The 19,875-nt window shown below is 43.4% G+C and overlaps 1 protein-coding gene across 1 annotated transcript in view; it reads left to right on the forward strand.

Moving 5' to 3' along the window:
* LOC124545763 (transient receptor potential channel pyrexia-like) overlaps nt 1–19,875 on the forward strand; it is a 233,800-nt gene that overhangs the window by 157,490 nt on the left and 56,435 nt on the right. The window contains exon 10 of the mRNA XM_047124708.1: nt 17,677–18,027. Coding sequence (XP_046980664.1) covers nt 17,677–18,027 — 351 coding nt within the window. The remainder of the gene's footprint in view (nt 1–17,676; nt 18,028–19,875) is intronic.

The raw sequence follows: 19,875 nt of genomic DNA on the forward strand, positions 1-19,875 counted from the left end.
CTACCTTCCAAACTTTCCAGGAGTTCTCCTGTGAAACTTTCAGGACTAGCACAGTTGTCTTCCAGGATAGCTCAGCGGGTATAACACTCGCTCACGTAAGGCAAAGGTCCTGAGTTCGATTCTAAAACTGTACCCTACACGATGATTTTTTTACTTTATTGTGGTCTACAGTAATCCAACAGTGTCTAAATTATAACTTTTTCAGCATTTGACTTTAATTTTGCTAATTATGTCCACTATTTCAGTTTCGGACTGGGAGTCATTTTCAAGGGCCATACATCATCCCTCAGCATATGTCAAACATGTTTCGCATAAATCTGCATGTCCGACGTCCAGCAGTAAGTTCAGTTCGTATTTCTTTCCGTAGCAGCGCTACAGCGGGAGTTCGGTGCATGTGCAGCAGTTTCTTTGAGCCGAAGAGAAGACGATGACACCATTTTGAGTTTTTCTGGGTGTTTTATATGTTGTACAGTGCTAGCTTCGGGTGGTAAACTTGACCAAAAGTCACTTAGCTTGTGAGATTAGAGCTGTAATTCGTTTTCTGAATGCGAAGACCACCAAATTCGACATTCGTCGACAGACTTGCGAAGTTTACGGAGAAAATGCGATAAGTGTTTCAATGGCAAGATGATAGACTCTACATTTCAGTAAGGTCTTGAAGTGCACGACAATGAACCAAATGGGCGTACAATCTTGATTAATGAAGAACTGATTCCTGCAGTCGAAGGACTCATAAAGGAAACCCGTAAGTTTACAGTATCAGATTTTTCTAAGAACTTCCCGGCAAATTTCAAAACCACTTCTCCATGGAATTTTCACTGAAAAGCTGAATTTTCAAAAAATTGTGCGCTCGTTGAGTGCCATAAACTCTTACACAGCAACACAAAAAATAGCGTTTGTATAGGGCTCTTCACTTTTTTGACACATTACAAAAAAGATGATGATGATTGTCGCAGGAAGGTACTGATATGGTCTCCTATGAAACCCCCCAATCGGAATGATATTCAACGGAATGAACCACCAGCATCTGAAAAGGAGGCTGCAGGGATCTTTGTGTGACACCACAGAGCGGGCCAGGCGCGGCTAGTTGCTGTGCTGACAGAACCGAAGCCCACACATTGCTATCTGTCTCAAACGATTTTGCACAATCTGTTTGGTAAAACAACTTGATTTCTACGTTACTTGTAGCTTTATATTTCAGCTTCATATTGAAGTGCCCATAATGTCGTTAATGGTCATAGTTATTGTGATATTTCACGTAAATGTAATAAATTTGAAAACTTGCAATGAACAATATAAATTACTATGAATTTGCGTTTGGTGAATAGTAGACCAAATGTTATGTATGAAATGTGGCAAACATTTTGAATTTTTCTTCAGTCTTGGCTAGGATCAATACCTGTCCCGTTTCCAGAAAATGGACTTTATGTATCTCCTTCACATCCTATCGGATCTACGCCTGATCCTCATATTTTTTAAGACATTTGAGGCATCGAAACGAGATTTTGGAACATCGCAGGACGCAAAGAGGAGAACCCACCACGGTAGCCGAGAGCGCTAACGCGCTGTCTCCTGGACTCGGGTAGGCGCACCTGCCCCGGATCGAATCCGCCTGGCGGATTAACAACGGGGACCGGTAAGCCAGCCAGCCTGGATGTGGTTTTTAGGCGGTTTTCCACATCCCGCTAGGTGAATACCGGGCTGGTCCCCACGTTCCGCACAGTTACATGGCTCGCAGACACCTGAACACATTCGCGCCATTCCATGGATTACGCTAGACACAGATAGTTGGGGTACACTGATTCCTTCCCGCGGGGTACGGGGTGGCGACAGGAAGGGCATCCGGCCACCCCTTAACATTAAAATGACACATCTGATTAACCAGCAGACCCCACAAGTCGGGATACATACTTAGGAAAGAGAGAAACAGAGATAGTAGGACGCAAAGAGGAGAGTATTTTCGTATATGGTTAACATACAAAACTTTATCTGTGGCAATGCAATAGAAGCTACAGTTTTTTTTTTTTTTAATACCAGTACTGTAAATTATTATGAGTCATCGACAGTTAGTGAAAAGAGAATTTACTAGAATGATAAACATGAAGTTTCTTCTCATATGTTACTGTAAACTGACACAATGAAACTTACCAAAGGATTTCTTTCAACACTTCAGTTCTCTTTGACAGATAGCGTGCCATCTTTCTGTTCCTATCCTTGTACAAAGGGAGGGAGTGGTTCTGCAAGCCGTCAAGTGTGTTCACTGCTCCTGAGTTACGAAAGAGTTTTATTGGGTCAGTTCTAGTCTGTAGCAGAGATGTAGAAGGGTTCTATTAGAAATAATAAATTATATGCCTGTTTACCTGTGATTAACAATGTTACGAAAACATGGTAGTCATTACTTTATGAAATGTGTTAAACAGCTCATTAAAACTTAGATATGAGGGACATTCAATAAGTAAAGCAACACTTTTTTTCTGAAAACTCATTCGATTCATTCAGAATTCCAATACATCATGTTACTCTCCTCTCTTTTGGCTAAAAAACCGTGTTTTTCAACCCATTCTCCATTCAGTGCGATGGCCTTATACTGGAAAGGCCTGTATGCCCCTATGATACCACTCTAATGCTCGACATCGGACCAAACGTCTTGTTGCCTGAATAATCTCCCCATCATCCACGTACTGCTTCATTCAGGGTACATCCTTCATTTTGCCAAACAGATGGAAGCTCTTTATGGTCTTCTGTTAGCCAGTGAGAAACCCAGCAGACTCTCACCTTGAGTGCACCAACTGGTGGATGAGTGTATCAGCGCTACCGACAGAGATGTCCAGATGAGCAGTGAGGTACCTGTCTGTGATCTGACCATCACCACGAATGAGAGTGTCTGAACGTTACAACACAGCAGGAGACACAGCTCTTTGCGGCCGGCTGGAATGCGGGAGACTGGACTGGTTCGTGTGACGTTATTGCAATGATGACAGACGCCTCGCCCAATGGCTCACTATGCTTTTGTTCAGTGCCAGGTCTGTATAGACATTCTGCGAGCACCTACGAATCTCTACGATGCTCTGGTTTTCCACCAAAAGACAGCTCTCTGCCTGGAATGTACCTCCGTTACAGATGCCATTTTGGAGTCTATGCATTGGGGTACAACCTGTCGGAAACTCATGAAACTATAGGGTCTAACCAGGAGTATTCCGTGATGTCCTACAACTAAGTCCGCATTTTTTCAACCGATATTGAATTAGTAAAACTGTGATAGATTACTTACTAAACACCCCTCGTAGATTATAAGTACACATAATTTATCTTTAACACATCAAAAGATAATTAACGTGAAGTTATTCACCACTTCACTTTGAATGGGGATACGAACGAGAAGATGGTACACTATTTGCTGCGAATTATTTTTATGCTTCTCAGATGAAGAACAAGAAGAAAATCATTTGGTAAATTTAATCCTCTGCTGTTCGCTATCAAATATACTATCAGTTATGCGATTCCGCAAAAACTGCAACAGAACTGGTAATTTATTTTTGTCTGAAACGTTAACCTTTTCTCGTTTGAAGAAGCATCATCAATTATTTGTCATGACAGTATTTCTATTGTTGATAAGTTTAGTTTTACCTCTCTTGCCAAACACAGTATATTTTTTACAAAATCATCTTGCAATAGCTGTTGCAACGGAATCCTGAAACAGTATGTTTAATGAAACAAGCCGCTTCTGACCAGAGAGATGAATAGCTTATCAGAAATTCTCATTGTGTCAGTCTAGAGTAACATAAGAGAGGAAATTTGATGTTTTCCATACTATTACTTGCTGTCGATGACTCTGTACTGGTTTGAAAAAAAAGTAAATAAATAAAATAAATAAAGACTGTGGTGTCGTCTATATCTCCGCAGATAAACTTCTGTAAGTTAAGCATATGGAAAAACACTCTCATCTTTGCGTACTATCATTTGCCAAAATCTTGTTTCGATACTTCGAACAATATACGAGATATCAAGGATGTTATGAATATTTCATTCCAACATGTGTGCGATCGGAAGTAAATTTGCTACATAAAATCCATTTTCTCAAGGCTGGAAGCAGACGTTGATCTCCTCCCAAGTAAAAATAAAAATGTTAGTTACGTTTCATACAGAGCAGCGTGTGGTCTAACATGCGCAAAATGCAAATTCATACCGACCAACGTTATCGAATTTATTACATGTGAAATATCACAAAAGTACGATCATTAACAAAATCGTTTGAGAAATATTTCAGGGTGTGCCCCTGTCAGCGCATTGCCTCTCCAGACGCAACCCGCTTTGCATGACGTCACACCGAGCCCGGCGTGGCCTTCTTTTTAGGGGGTGATAAATCGAGGGACCATTAAAAGCTAGACCCAAGCAGATCTTGAGATCTCAAAAAGTCATGTGCACAGTCGGTCAGGATACACAGGTCGTTCTACCGTGAGGTGCAGCAGTAAGTGCAAATATTTACCGTGCGATGCTTATGAAACTGCGCTGCGCAATACAGAATATACACCACGGGAAGTTCACAAATGGTATTGTTTCGATTCATGATTTTGCCCGACCTGCCACTGTGAACAAGACATGGTAATTCTTACAGTGGCTGTGGGCAGTTTATACAGACATCGGTTTTAGTGACTTCTATTTTTTTTTTTTTTTTTTTTTTTTTTTTTTTTTTTTTTTTTTTTGCAGCTGGTGGTCAAAAAGTCAATGAAGATGACGAGATCAATGATGATGCCACCATGTGGTTGACATTACGGGCAGCAACATTGTAGAAAAAGGCACATATAAACTTGGGCTACTCTCTGACAAGTGCCTACAAAATGGCGGGAGCTATGATGGAATAATAGTTTAAGATTTGTATTTTCTTCCAGTAAATAGTGTTTCTGTAATACACTCGTTTTGTTTTTATTAGCGATCGGAGCTTATTTTTTCGACGCATCTGGTGCATGTTGTCAAATGCATTCCAATTGATATTATTTCGTCACATCCTGTATTATTGTCAACAGACTATATTCCTGTAGTATGCTCGAACATCATTGACATTAACATAGGATACTACGGAAAAATATCATATTGAGTGCGTTTGGCAACGACATGTATTAGTGGATTTCTGCGTAAAATGCGTAACATATGTTGAAGGATTATGTATTGCACTTGAAAATTGCTACAAAATCGAAATGGCAGTAATGGACGTAAAAACGTAATTGCATTCAAATGGCGAAAATGTTATCATTTAGAAAAAGTACACGCTACTCATTTCATAACCACTGCAAAATGAAAACAATCTTACTGAACCTTGCTGAAATATCTTTTGTACTCCAGTATTATTGGTTCTGGTACACACAAGCTGTCACATTCATTGTTCCAGTGTATTTTTCTCCAAACAATTTTTTCAATAGTGATAAGCATCCATAACACTTGGTCACTCAAATTGGAGGTTGTAACAGCACTCTTCTATGCACTACTAAAGTGTCATATTAAATTACGTGCAACGAACTCTTTTTCTTAATGCAAAATTAGTAAGCGTTTCCCCTTATAAAGAATGAAGTCACCTTGATCGTGTGGCTAAAATGCCTGTGCAACATGACTGTTAACTTCGTTTCATAATATAGCATTGTGTTAAAAAGAGAGAGTGAAACAGTCGCAGGGATTCGAACCTAGATATCTTAAGTACTATATGACCTGATAAACAAAAATGATCACCAATCCAATTTGGACAGTTAATTTCAGAGTAATTAACAAAATCTTTCAAAATTCAGAAATTAAATTTAAGTTCTTAACTACGGAATTAAAGCGAACAATGTAGCACCATCAATTAGTCCCTATATAGTTCCTAACCATTGAGCATGAGCAAAGTAATAAAACTTTGCACACAACAACATTTACTAGCTGACTAACCTAATCTGTAAAGAAAATTAATTAATCACTGACCAACATAATCCCTAGAATATGAGGACTCTAGAACTCTTATGACATTCGGCAACACTTCTGCAAGCGCTACTTATATGCAGAAATATCGGTATATGAAACTTTCTTGCAGATTAAAGCTGTGTGCCACACCGAGACTCGAACTCGGGACCTTTGCCTTTCGCGGGCAAGTGCTCTACCATCTGAGCTACCCAAGCACGACTCACGCCCCCTCCTCACAGCTTCTCGTTCTTGATATATGGATATGAAATGAAATTTGTCTTAGTAATTTCAAACTAACAAAAAAGTTAAACTAATACTTTATGCAGCAATTTGATTTTCATATCAAGTGGAGTAATTTCAGTGCTGTAGTATGTTTTAGACTATTTGAACAATTTTATCCAAGTTTTTGAAGACCTTAGTTATTAATGGTATAAAAAATTAAAGTAATAAATTTCACTTTCTGGGACACTCACAAGTAAACCTGTCCGGAGGATATCTTCCGATTTTGATCGGCTTTGGATATGTTGAGGTATAGAGAAAAATAAGACACATATTTTTTTATACGTGTCCGTACAACCGTTAAGAGGATGAATCACTCCCTTGAATGAAACTGAATTTAATATTTCTGAATCAATACCGTTGAAAAGGTAACAGGAACAAAAAATTCAATTAGGAGTTGTATGCTTTTAAAGTATTTTACAATGGTGCAACCACATTTTTCGATTCAGGAAACATTCCTTACATACAAATAAAGAAAAGATGTTATGTGGGCATGTGTCCGGAAACGCTTAATTTCCACGTTAGAGCTCATTTTAGTTTCGTCAGTATGTACTGTACTTTCTCGATTCACCGCCAGTTGGCCCAATTGAAGGAAGGTAATGTTGACTTCGGTGCTTGTGTTGACATGCGACTCTTTGCTCTGCAGTACTAGCATCAAGCACGCCAGTACGTAGCATCAACAGGTTAGTGTTCATCACGAACGTGGTTTTGCAGTCAGTGTAATGTTTACAAATGCGGAGTTGGCAGATGCCCATTTGCTGTATGGATTAGCACGGGGCAATAGCCGTGGTGCGGTACGTTTGTATCGAGACAGATTTCCAGAACGAAGGTGTTCAGACAGGAAGACGTTCGAAGCAATTGATCGGCGTCTTAGGGAGCACGGAACATTCCAACCTTTGACTCGCGACTGGGGAAGACCTAGAACGACGAGGACATCTGCAGTGGACGAGGCAATTCTTCGTGCAGTTGACGATAATCCTAATGTCAGCGTCAGAGAAGTTACTGCTGTACAAGGTAACGTTGACCACGTCACTGTATGGAGAGAGCTACGGGAGAACCAGTTGTTTCCGTACCATGTACAGCGTGTGCACGCACTATCAGCAGCTGATTGGCCTCCACGGGTACAGTTCTGCGAATGGTTCATCCAACAATGTGTCAATCCTCATTTCAGTGCAAAAGTTCTCTTTACGGATGAGGCTTCATTCCAACGTGATCAAATTGTAAATTTTCACAATCAACATGTGTGGGCTGACGAGAATCCGCACACAATTGTGCAATCACGTCATCAACACAGATTTTCTGTGAACGTTTGGGCAGGCATTGTTGGTGATGTCTTGATTGGGCTCCATGTTCTTCCACCTACGCTCAGTGGAGCACGTTATCATAATTTCATATGGGTTGCTCTACCTGTGCTGTAGAACATGTGCCTTTACGAGTACGACACAACATGTGGTTCATGCACGATGGAGCTCCTGCACATTTCAGTCGAAATGTTCGTATGCTTCTCAACAACAGATTCGGTGACCGATGGATTGGTAGAGGTGGACCAATTCCATGGCCTCCACGCTTTCCTGACCTCGACCCTCTTGACTTTCATTTATGGGGGCATTTGAAAGCTCTTGTCTACGCAACCCCGGTACCAAATGTAGAGATTCTTCGTGCTCGTATTGTGGACGGCTGTGATACAATACGCCATTCTCCAGGGCTGCATCAGCGCATCAGGGATTCCATGCGACGGAGGGTGGATGCATGTATCCTCGCTAACGGAGGACATTTGGGACATTTCCTGTAACAAAGTGTTTGAAGTCACGCTGTTACGTTCTGTTGCTGAGTGTTTCCATTCCATGATTAATATGATTTGAAGAGAAGTAATAAAATGAGCTCTAACATGGAAAGTAAGCGTTTCCGGACACATGTCCACATAACATATTTTCTTTATATATATATATATATATATATATATATATATATATATATATATATATATATATATATGGGAAAGATTTATTATACAATCTAAAGTGTTGAAAATTGTCACTGAAACGGGCGGCCGGCCGGAGTGGCCGAGCGGTTCTAGGCGATACAGTCCGGAACTGCGCGACCGCTACGGTCGCAGGTTCGAATCCTGCCTCGGGCATGGATGTGTGTGATGTCCTTAGGTTAGTTAGGTTTAAGTCGTTCTAAGTTCTAGGGGACTGATGACCACAGCAGTTAAGTCCCATAGTGCTCAGAGCCATTTGAACCATTTTTTTGGAATGGGCTGATAAAGGGCGCGCTACAGCGATACAGACAGGTTTTTAGGTTATTCCTGAGAAATGCATCATTGCAATACCACTTCATCATATGTGATTAAATTTGGCGTTAAAGATGCTATATGTTTTGCTATTAGTCAAATTTCGAAATGAAAAACAAGTAGTAGGGGATGTGGGGTGTGGGAGGGAATTTCGAAAAAAAAAGACTTTTTCTGGCAATTTGGGTGCACCGTTGTAACGTACATTAAAAACGACAGAACTTTTACTTCAAGTTTTTTAAACATATGTTACGGTTTCAACAGTATTCATTCAGCAATATTAAACTCGATTTTTTTCAACAACGAATAAAAAATATGTATCTCTTATTTTTCTCTACTCTACAACATATTCAAAACCAATCAAATTCTAACTGTATCCCTTCGATATGCTTACATGTCAGAAAGATTCAAGATCCGGAATAAGACGCTAATATTGACCATGTGACTTAGAACAATGACGTTGTCTTAACACATTGCATTAAAATTCAAACATTAAAATGAGTTGTTTATGCACTGATGCAGTTCTACAACTCTGAACATTCTGTACTTCACCTTCGACGTGATAATTCACTGTGGCGCCTGTGGTGGAAGGTATTATTTAGTAGTGGCTCTTCACACAGTTTATTCCATTAAATTTCTTCTTGGCGCTCTGAGAAATGTTAAAGCATACCACAATATTGGACGTTGAATTATGCCTATAATACTTCCATTTGGAACTCGCTTATAATAATTTGACGATAATTTAGCCTCGCTTTCCGTTCCAGAATGTTGATACTTCGATGGCTGGCTAAAGACTGATTCAAGTGCTGTTGGTCTGCTGACTTGTGCCTTCCACCTTTTCCTTTGGCACGTTAACACCTATCAGACATAGACTGACTATCTTGCACCTACTCTTATCATTACAATTCTAACCACATGAGTAATTTAAAAGAACTGTATTTTACATATGAATTATAAAAGAACCATGTCTCGTAATAACATTCAATAAAAGGACTACATACATCTGAGAACATACAATAATAATAAAAAATTAGTGTTTCCATAGGTGGCACAAACGCGTTAGTGCTATAAAATCACCGATATGAACTATTTATTATGTTAAAAGGCAGCCAGTTAAAATTCTCATCATGGAAAAAATTTCCGTCTGTGCTGGCAGTCGGAAGAGAGACCACCAAACTACGGGTCCTATGTTACAACTCAGGCTCATACATGATGTATCAGAGAGCGGAGGAAATGTGCCATGGATGTTGGCTGTCTGACCGCCGAATGGGAACGTTACGTTCTGCGGTCTTGCGTGGTCTGCTGGAGAGTGTCAACACGGGATTTCACCTTTCCTCTCATTATTGTTATCTTTATTATATGAACTTTTATACGTCGTAGCAAGCCTGGACGACAGCTCTAAGGTTTAACTTCCGGAGGAGGTCGAGTAGCTGCTGCAACAGTTAAATCAGTTTCAGTAAAGCACTTTAATAATACGTACTTAACTTTGGAAGGGATCTATTTCCGTATGAGGGTCGATATACGTTTGATACAATCTCAGAACACAATTCTAACTGTTTATCACATGGAGAAGTAGTACCGTAACGTCGCAACTGTTTTAGTTCTTGTGCCGAATGACAGTTAAATAACGCTTTACATTTAACAGTGGATTTTGGTACGCTATTGTGATTAAAGACAGTAGCTCGCGTCTGAATTTGAACTACGATGACTCTGCTCTGTGAGTCGGCTATCAGGGTGGGGAGAGCGGCGCTGCGCTCTGACGTTAGTAGGAGTTCCAACAACGGCGGCGTACTGAACTTTTTGACGGCGTGACTTCATCAACTTTTCTCATTCGTGGCTGCGTCTAGCATCGACTGTCTTTAACTTTTGGTTCAGTCGTGCGGTACCAACTTCAAAATGGGACCTTACTCTTCGGGCGACGCCACATAAACGCCAACAGAGACACGGTACTACATACTGCAACAAACTACATGTTTCGCGAAAGTGGAAATGTACCCAGAGAGTCCAAGTAAGGAGAACACGTCGCCCTTAAGCGAGTGAAACACTAGGCGACGTCCCAGTCAACAGTTCTATGCCAGAATCTAGCTTCATTTAATACAAACTTCCTGAACCTTATTAAACTATCATTATACACTGTCTAGTCCAGTGGTTCCCAACCTGGGGTAATTACTCTCTGAGGGGTAAAATCAAATTTTCTAAGGGCTACAAAACTAAATTATTTTTTGAAGATCATTATTATTATCACTATTTGTGGGTAAGACTGTAATGCTGATTATTAAGTTACCAATCCATATATTTTGTTTCAGACAAGAGTATTAAACCACGACACAATCTGGGTGAGATTAAAGCTTATGAAACGAATGTATCAACATCTACTCACATAGTCCACTTTTCACACAGAAAAGACATGTGTCTATAACAGTAAAATTGAAATGTAAATATCACATAATAATCTCATTGAAACGTCTTCTCTGAGTTGTAGGTAGTTCCCCCAGTTGACCACAGATTGTTTCATTATACATTTGGCAACATATAATCCATCCAATTGACGGCACGACAAACACTAACTACGTAATGGATACTTAATTGCTGCAGGGACTTTACAGCGTTATTATTATTATTAGTAGTAGTTGGCAGACATAAAGCTTTGGCAGCCTAAGGTCTTCCAGTCTCTGCTAGTTCAAAAGTAAGAACTCCAGCAGTGAAGTAATTTACAAACAGTAAGTATATTCCACGGATTTTAATTCGGCTGAATGTGGATGAGGCAAGACTCGCTAGGGAAAGGGGTGGTGCAGAGGAAGTGTATATTGTAACAAGTGTCTATCCTCAATGTGATTAGTTAGCTATCTTTTCTGTAGAGGTGTTATACGTAGCACTCGCGGTCTACTCCTAAGTGTTTCATCATTATATAAAAAAAGATTGTTAGAAATAAGTAGAATCATTAGTTCATTACATAATAAAACACCTACAGAAACTATCTTTCGTCATTTTAAAAATGAAAGTGTTCCAAAAGACTTTTTTTCGTTATAAAATTTAGTTATGCACTGATATTGACGACGTTAGTGGTGGTGGTGGTGGTGGTGGTGGGGGACTAGGTAATATCTGATTGGACTTGGGGGTAATGGCTTCAGAAAAGTTGGGAAACTCTGGTCTAGCCACACTAATGTGACCACCTTTCAAAAGCGTGAACAGAGTCCGCAGGGATAGAGGCATACTTATGTTGATCATTGTGCCTTCCAGAACGACAGATGATCCAGGGAATGTCACGTAAACATTTCCCGGACTATAATGTTCCCTTCTCTGGTTCAAATGGCTCTGAGTACTATGGGAATTAACTTCTGAGGTCATTAGTCTAGAACTTAGAACTATGTAAACCTAACTAGTCTAAGGACGTCACACACATCCATGCCCGAGGCAGGATTCGAACCTGCGACCGTAACAGTCGTGCGGTTCCAGACTGTAGCGGCTAGAACCGCTCGGGCATCACAGCCGGATCCCCCCTCTGGCCTGGACCCTTTATGCACTGATGTTTATGACGTTAGCGGTGGTGGGGGGACTAGGTAATACCTGATTGGACTTAGGGGTAATGGCCTCAGAAAGGTTGGGAAACACTGGTCTAGTCACATTAATGTGACCACCTTTCAAAAGCGTGAACAGAGTTCGCAGGGATAGAGGCATACTTATGTTGATCATTGTGTCTTCCAGAACGACAGATGACTCAGTGAATGTCACATAAACATTTTGCAGACCATAATGTTCCCTCCTCTGGCCTGGACCCTTCCAAAGACTCGTGCAGGGTCGCGCTTCACGTCGTACACCCCATGACCATCTGTCCGATGGAGCATAATACGCGATTAATCTGGAAAGGCCACCTGTCACTACTGTGTGGACGTCCAGGTGCGGTATTGGCATGAAAATTGCAGCTAGCTCGAGTACGTGAACCAGGTGCTCGCTGTGGAGGCCCACTGTTGGTAGCCCCTTGATGCATATGGGCGATCAGTTTTTGAACAATTGCACGTCTATTCGTCCGCATACATTTCCCAGTCCTTTTTTTTTTTTTTTTTTTTTTTTTTACTTTATTGTTATTTTAAAGCCTGTACAACAGGCAGGCTGTCAGCAGCACACTACGCTGCTCTTCAGCCATAGAATATACAAGCAGCAAAAACAGGAGAAGACACAGAAGTTACAGAACGGTGGGCAATAAAACAGGAGACACATAGAGACAAACACGGAGCCGTTCACACTCGTCGATAATCCACACTACTAACTGATGAGACGACGCACAAACACTGAAGATGACGATGGCACTGGTGAACGAGGGAGTGTGACGGTGAACACTGAACACTAAACACGACGGCACACACGAAACACTGATGGCGGTGATCTCCGGCGCGCGAATGTCCACGTAGCGTGTGCGAGTCCGGGGACCTGCCAAGAGGGGAAACAGGGGTGAGGTGGGGGAGAGAGGAGAAAAAGGATGCCAATGGTGGAGGAGACGGGGGCAGGAGGAGAGGGACAGGGGAGGGGAGGCCCGGGGGAGGAGGGGGGAGAAAAGGAGGAGGGAGGGAAAAAGGGAGAGAAGGGAGGGAGGGTGCCCAGAGGAGCAAGCACAGGAGGAGGGCGGGAGGATCAAAGTTGGTAGGAGGGGTAGATGGAGGGGAGGAGGGCATCATCAGGGAGGGGGAGCTGGCGGAAGCCACCATGGGAGAGGGCAAGGAGGGTGGAGAGATGGAGACCAGGTGGGACGTGCTCCCAGTCCTTGTTCACCACTATCATTTATGACCTGTGGTGCAACGTAGTTGCTTCGGCGCCGATTTTGGATAGCGCCATTTTGCCATGCACGGTATACTTTAACCAAGGCGGCAAGCGAACAGTTTACAAACTTAACTGTTGCGGAAATGATTCCACCCTCGGCGCAAAAGCGAATGATCACGCCCTTCTGGAGGTCACATAAATCACTACGTTTCCGCATAACAACAACGACTGCAGTGTTTATCCGCGCCCCCCTGACACGCTTTCTATATCCCCCACTGCTAGTGCTGTCCCCTGGCGGCTGTAAGAAGTTACTGGACGTGGATGTCGGTCAAAGGTGGAGGTCACATTTTTGTGGATGGACCTTGTACATGCGCAACGGAATTAGGGGAGAGTGTTGTAACCTAAAGGATAGTGTATGTAGGAACGCACGACGTTGTTTGATCTGTACTTCAGTATAATGACCGATTATAGAATCGCAGAAGAATGTGCACTAGAGAGCGCCACCACAATTTTCTACAGTTCTTATTGTTGTTAGACATGAGGTTGTATTTTGCGCAGCATTTGTAAATATTTCGTGTCCTACACATTGGAGTGTTGTGTAATATATTATAGCTATGTATATGAAATATACTGTTAATTCTTCAGATGCAAAATTTTGTGATGACCAAAACGCTGTATGTTTTAAATGGATTGTTATCGGAATATTCCAACATGGCATAATGTGGTATGCTCTGACATATCTGCAGTGCTAAGAAGAAATTTTACCCTTTGAGTCCCAACGACATTAAAAAATATATATAATTTTATCACATAATTAACCTTTATTATATAGTAAGCAGCGAACTATTTATAAAAGATGTGGACAGTTAAGCCATATTTCGTCGGACCTACACTATCTTTTACCTTGAAATAGATGATACTTGCAAATGAACTGACCTTCTTTGATATCTTAACAATTCCACACGTCTTGCAAACGGAAATTTGTGTTAGTTTCCAATAGCTTCCTTTCCAAAATGTATTTAACTTGCAACTGGTTTTTTTGTAACAGTTCTGCTTAATTTGATTCCACTTTCTAATTATTGGTGTGTAAAAGAATAATAATCTAACAGACAGACTATTGAATATGGTACTGTCAAGATTTTCTCGTTGCAGCGCTTTTAAATTTTAATCGAAAACTGTTCCTACGTATATTATAAAGCTGTACAGCGAAACATGTTTTCAAATTTGGAAAAGAAACTAAATTTTCTGGAGCAATTTTTTGAAATTCAGAAAAATACCACAGCACATGAAGAGTGAATGCCATGATTTAGAAAGAAAGCACTCCGTCTGCAGGGCACAAGTGGCCTACCGCGACCATCCGACTGCCAAGTCATCCTCAGCTGAGGATGCAGATGGGAGGGGCGTGTGGTCAGCAAACCGCTCTCCCGGTTGTTATGATGGTTTTCTTTGACCGGAGCCGCTACTATTCGGTCGAGTAGCTCCTCAATTGGCATCACGAGGCTGAGTGCACCCCTAAAAATGGCAACAGCGCATGGCGGACCGGATGGTCACCCATCCAAGTGCCGGCCACGCCCGACAGCGCTTAACATCGGTGATCTGACGGGAACCGGTGTAGCCATTGCGGCAAGGCCGTTGCCATCATTTAAAAAAGGAATAAGAAAATATATAAAACTTATATTACAGGGCTGGCTAGAGGCGAAAGTCTGGAAAATGTACCAAGGCACAACACTCTTCCCTACTGGAAATAAGTTCAAAACGATGAAATTTTAATCAGCTATACCATAGGCATGAAAATTCTGCAGTACCAGTCTGATGGAGTACGGTCAAACTGTTAATGGTGTAATACTTTCCCTTTATGTCAGCATACAATGAGGTGACAAAAGTCATTGGGGTACCTCCTAATATCGCCTCGGACCTCCTTCTCCAGCAACACGACGTGGCCGAGACTCATCACATCGTTGGAAGTCCAAAGCAGAAGTTCTGCGACATACTGCTTCTATAGCGGTCCATAAGTGCGAAGAGTGTTGCCAATTCAGGAGTTTGTTCACGAACTGACCTCTCGATTACATCCCTTCAGTATTCGATGGGATTCACGTCAGGCGATCTGGGTCGCACACTCATTCGCTCGAAGTGTCCAGGATGTTCTTCAAACCAATCGCCAACAATTGTGGCCTGCTGACATGGCACATTGTCATGCAAAACGTTCCATCGTTGTTTGGGAACATGAAGTCCATGATGGCTCCAAATGGTCTTCAGGTGCCAAGCATAACCATTCACAGTCAATGATCGGTTTTGTTGGAACAGAGGACATAGTCCTTTCCACGCAAACACAGCCCACAATTTTATGGAGCCACCAACAGGTTGCACAGTGCCTTGTTGCCAACTTGTGCGCACGCCTTCGTGGGCCCTGCGCCATACGCGAACCTTGTCATCAGCTTCACCAACTGAAATCGGGACTCATGTGACCAGGCCACGGTTTTACAGACGTCTAGCATCCGATCAATATGGTCACGAGCTCAGGGGAGGCGCTGCAGGCTATGTCATTCATGCTGTTAACAAAGTCACTCTCGTTGGTCGTCTGCTGCCACCGCTCATTTACGCCAAATTTCACCGCACTACCCTTACGGATACGTTCGTCGCACGTGCCATGTTGATTTCACGCAGTGTTACTTGTCAGTTAGCACTGACAACTCTGTGTATGTGCATATCGCTATCCTATGACTTCTGTCACCTCATTGTAAACATAAATTGAAGCATAAACATCCCCATCTGTAACCCGTAAGTTACCTTGGTGTGAGGCGGAGGGTACTTCGTGTAACTTTGCCATTCCCTCTCTTTCCAGCTGTGGTCGCCAGTGGTGGGAGAGAGGAATAGCTGTTACTGACGCTCCGTGTGAGTTTCATGGTCTTTTCGCGAGGTATGTGCACCAGCAGTGGTTGACTCCTAGGAACTTACCGACAATTTGTTCGCAATACGTTACATTTGTATGATTTGAGGTTTAGGTGTCAATGCCTGCACCAAGCGTCAGTCTGCCACTCTTCCCTCATTTTACTACCGTTTTCTAACGTTGCGACTACTCTGTGTGCGGGAGTATTAGCAGCTACGAGTTTCTTGGAGCCGTGGACGTTTTTCACAGCGAAATTTACAGATGAGGATATAAAATAAAGAGAATCTAAACTAATGCCACTGCGCTAGTGTCGAACAGTGCTAAACTCAAGTTGACAGACACACAGACCGAGGAGATTACTGTACAATACCAGGAATAATTATCGCCATTCTGTTATTTATTCTTAAACGAAAGAAACGGAGTAAGCAAACTACTTGTAGATGTAATTTTATTCATTAATTATTCAAGCGTCACTGTCTGGTTGAATATTCCTCCACGACTGCTCTAACGTGCTAATTGTCGATAGTAACAACGTTTTATGTAGGTATAATATGCAACCAGTCGCTTTTTTAATTTGATAGATTTATACCATTAACTAGTTTTCGAGGCACTGCAGGCTCATCGTCAAGTGGAGTTCTTAGGAACGTTATTGTTTGGACCACGCGCAGTTTTACGCTGAAGTCATGGTGTAAGCAGAAATAATGGAAATTTATATATGTTACGTTTTATGGTGATTTCATTCCACTGCTTCGTGGTGTCCATGACAAACTTTGCAACGTAAATATCCTAAACATAACAAACTTTTCATTTCCTAACGATTACCAGTTTTGTTCCTCTGGTGAACTGCTTAGTAAGGAACCTTACTACTGTTTGGTGGTAACTAACAAAGCAGAAACTGTTTGGGTCGAATTAGGATATTGTCTATTTTAATCTGAGAGCAGTGGAATGACTGCTGTCTGGGTAAACGCACTGGAAAATATTGGCCCTAAGATGGAACCTTGCAGCACTCTGCAATTAATTACAAACCTTTCTTCCGATGTTCAGTAGTGGTGACTACACAGCGGTGCACTTTTTGGATAGAAATAGTAAATTATATATTTTAGTCGAAGAGCAGTAGTACCACTGCTCTCTGGGTAATGGTCCAAGAAAATACTGGCCATAAGTTGGAACTTTGTGGGACGCCACAATTAAATACGACCTTCTTATTGCTGTTCAGCAGTGGTGACTAAACAGCAGAGCACTTTTTGGTTAGAATTAGTACATTGTATATTTTAGTTGAAGAGCAGTAAACTAAGTGCTCTCAGTGTAAAGATGCTAGGAAATATGGGCCCAACATAGAATGTTGTGCGATTCCAAATTTAATTACAAATCTTCCTGTTCAGCAGCAGTAACTACACGTCAGAGCAACTTTTCGGTAGCTTTAGTAAATCCTACGTTTGAGTGAAATAGTGATAGAATGGCACCCCTGAGGGTAGTGGCGCCGGAATTCTCAGGCTATCGAAACCACACATTCGTGTGTGTGTGTGTGTGTGTGCAGCAACCGGAGAACAGCGTGGAGCGCGCTCTGCGGCGCGTGGCGCTGGTCTCGTCGGTGACGCTGCTGCTGCACGGGCTGGCGCAGGTGGGCATGTACCCGAAGCACTACCTGCGCGAGAGCGAGACCTGGCTCAACCTGGGCTGCAGCTCGCTGGTGCTGCTGGTGGCGGCGGCCGGCGAGGTCGGCCAGCCGGCGGACATGGCCGTCTCCACGCGCCACCAGCTCATTGTGCACGCCGCCGCGCTCGCCGTGCTCGCCGCCTGGGCCGACCTCATGATGCTCGTCAGCCGCTTCTCCGTCTGGGGCTACTACGCGCTCATGTTCAACGCCGTGCTCCTCAACGTCACCAAGGTAACTGGCTGGCTGACCCCCTCAGGCGCTAGCACCTCGAGGAATCTCGCATCGTTACAAAATCAGATCGTCAAGTGATGGTCCTCCTTCCCAGGCTCTCCTTCCTTCAACATTCCTTCTCCTTCTGGACCACTGATGTCAGCATCATAACTCACAAATACATCGCAGGGAATTCTTCAGTGGTGACCCTTCCAGCGGATGTCACTCCAAAGGCTCCTCAATGTTATCAAAATATGCGGTTTTACTTGGTAACCTCCTCTGAGACATGCATTTCAAATATACTCCTGGAAATGGAAAGAAGAACACATTGACACCGGTGTGTCAGACCCACCATACTTGCTCCGGACACTGCGAGAGGGCTGTACAAGCAATGATCACACGCACGGCACAGCGGACACACCAGAAACCGCGGTGTTGGCCGTCGAATGGCGCTAGCTGCGCAGCATTTGTGCACCGCCGCCGTCAGTGTCAGCCAGTTCGCCGTGGCATACGGAGCTCCATCGCAGTCTTTAACACTGGTAGCATGCCGCGACAGCGTGGACGTGAACCGTATGTGCAGTTGACGGACTTTGAGCGAGGGCGTATAGTGGGCATGCGGGAGGCCGGGTGGACGTACCGCCGAATTGCTCAACACGTGGGGCGTGAGGTCTCCACAGTACATCGATGTTGTCGCCAGTCGTCGGGGGAAGGTGCACGTGCCCGTCGACCTGGGACCGGACCGCAGCGACGCACGGATGCACGCCAAGACCGTAGGATCCTACGCAGTGCTGTAGGGGACCGCACCGCCACTTCCCAGCAAATTAGGGACACTGTTGCTCCTGGGGTATCGGCGAGGACCATTCGCAACCGTCTCCATGAAGCTGGGCTACGGTCCCGCACACCGTTAGGCCGTCTTCCGCTCACGCCCCAACATCGTGCAGCCCGCCTCCAGTGGTGTCGCGACAGGCGTGAATGGAGGGACGAATGGAGACGTGTCGTCTTCAGCGATGAGAGTCGTTTCTGCCTTGGTGCCAATGATGGTCGTATGCGTGTTTGGCGCCGTGCAGGTGAGCGCCACAATCAGGACTGCATACGACCGAGGCACACAGGGCCAAGACCCGGCATCATGGTGTGGGGAGCGATCTCCTACACTGGCCGTACACCACTGGTGATCGTCGAGGGGCACTGAATAGTGCACGGTACATCCAAACCGTCATCGAACCCATCGTTCTACCATTCCTAGACCGGCAAGGGAACTTGCTGTTCCAACAGGACAATGCACGTCTGCATGTATCCCGTGCCACCCAACGTGCTCTAGAAGGTGTAAGTCAACTACCCTGGCCAGCAAGATCTCCGGATCTGTCCCCCATTGAGCATGTTTGGGACTGGATGAAGCGTCGTCTCACGCGGTCTGCACGTCCAGCACGAACGCTGGTCCAACTGAGGCGCCAGGTGGAAATGGCATGGCAAGCCGTTCCACAGGACTACATCCAGCATCTCTACGATCGTCTCCATGGGAGAATAGCAGCCTGCATTGCTGCGAAAGGTGGATATACACTGTACTAGTGCCGACATTGTGCATGCTCTGTTGCCTGTGTCTATGTGCCTGTGGTTCTGTCAGTGTGATCATGTGATGTATGTGACCCCAGGAATGTGTCAATAAAGTTTCCGCTTCCTGGGACAATGAATTCATGGTGTTCTTATTTCAATTTCCAGGAGTGTATTTTTGCGCGCTGTGCCTTCTAGTTGCTTACCATATTAGAATATCTGGTGGTACTCACTGAACCATCCTCGAGACCCTCAACATTTCTTCAGCATCCTACAGTCTGGTTTTTCTAAACTACTGAAGTAAAAGTCTCTCTAGCATCA

This window comes from Schistocerca americana, chromosome 8, assembly GCF_021461395.2.
Source record: "Schistocerca americana isolate TAMUIC-IGC-003095 chromosome 8, iqSchAmer2.1, whole genome shotgun sequence".
NCBI classification, from domain to species: domain Eukaryota; kingdom Metazoa; phylum Arthropoda; class Insecta; order Orthoptera; family Acrididae; genus Schistocerca; species Schistocerca americana.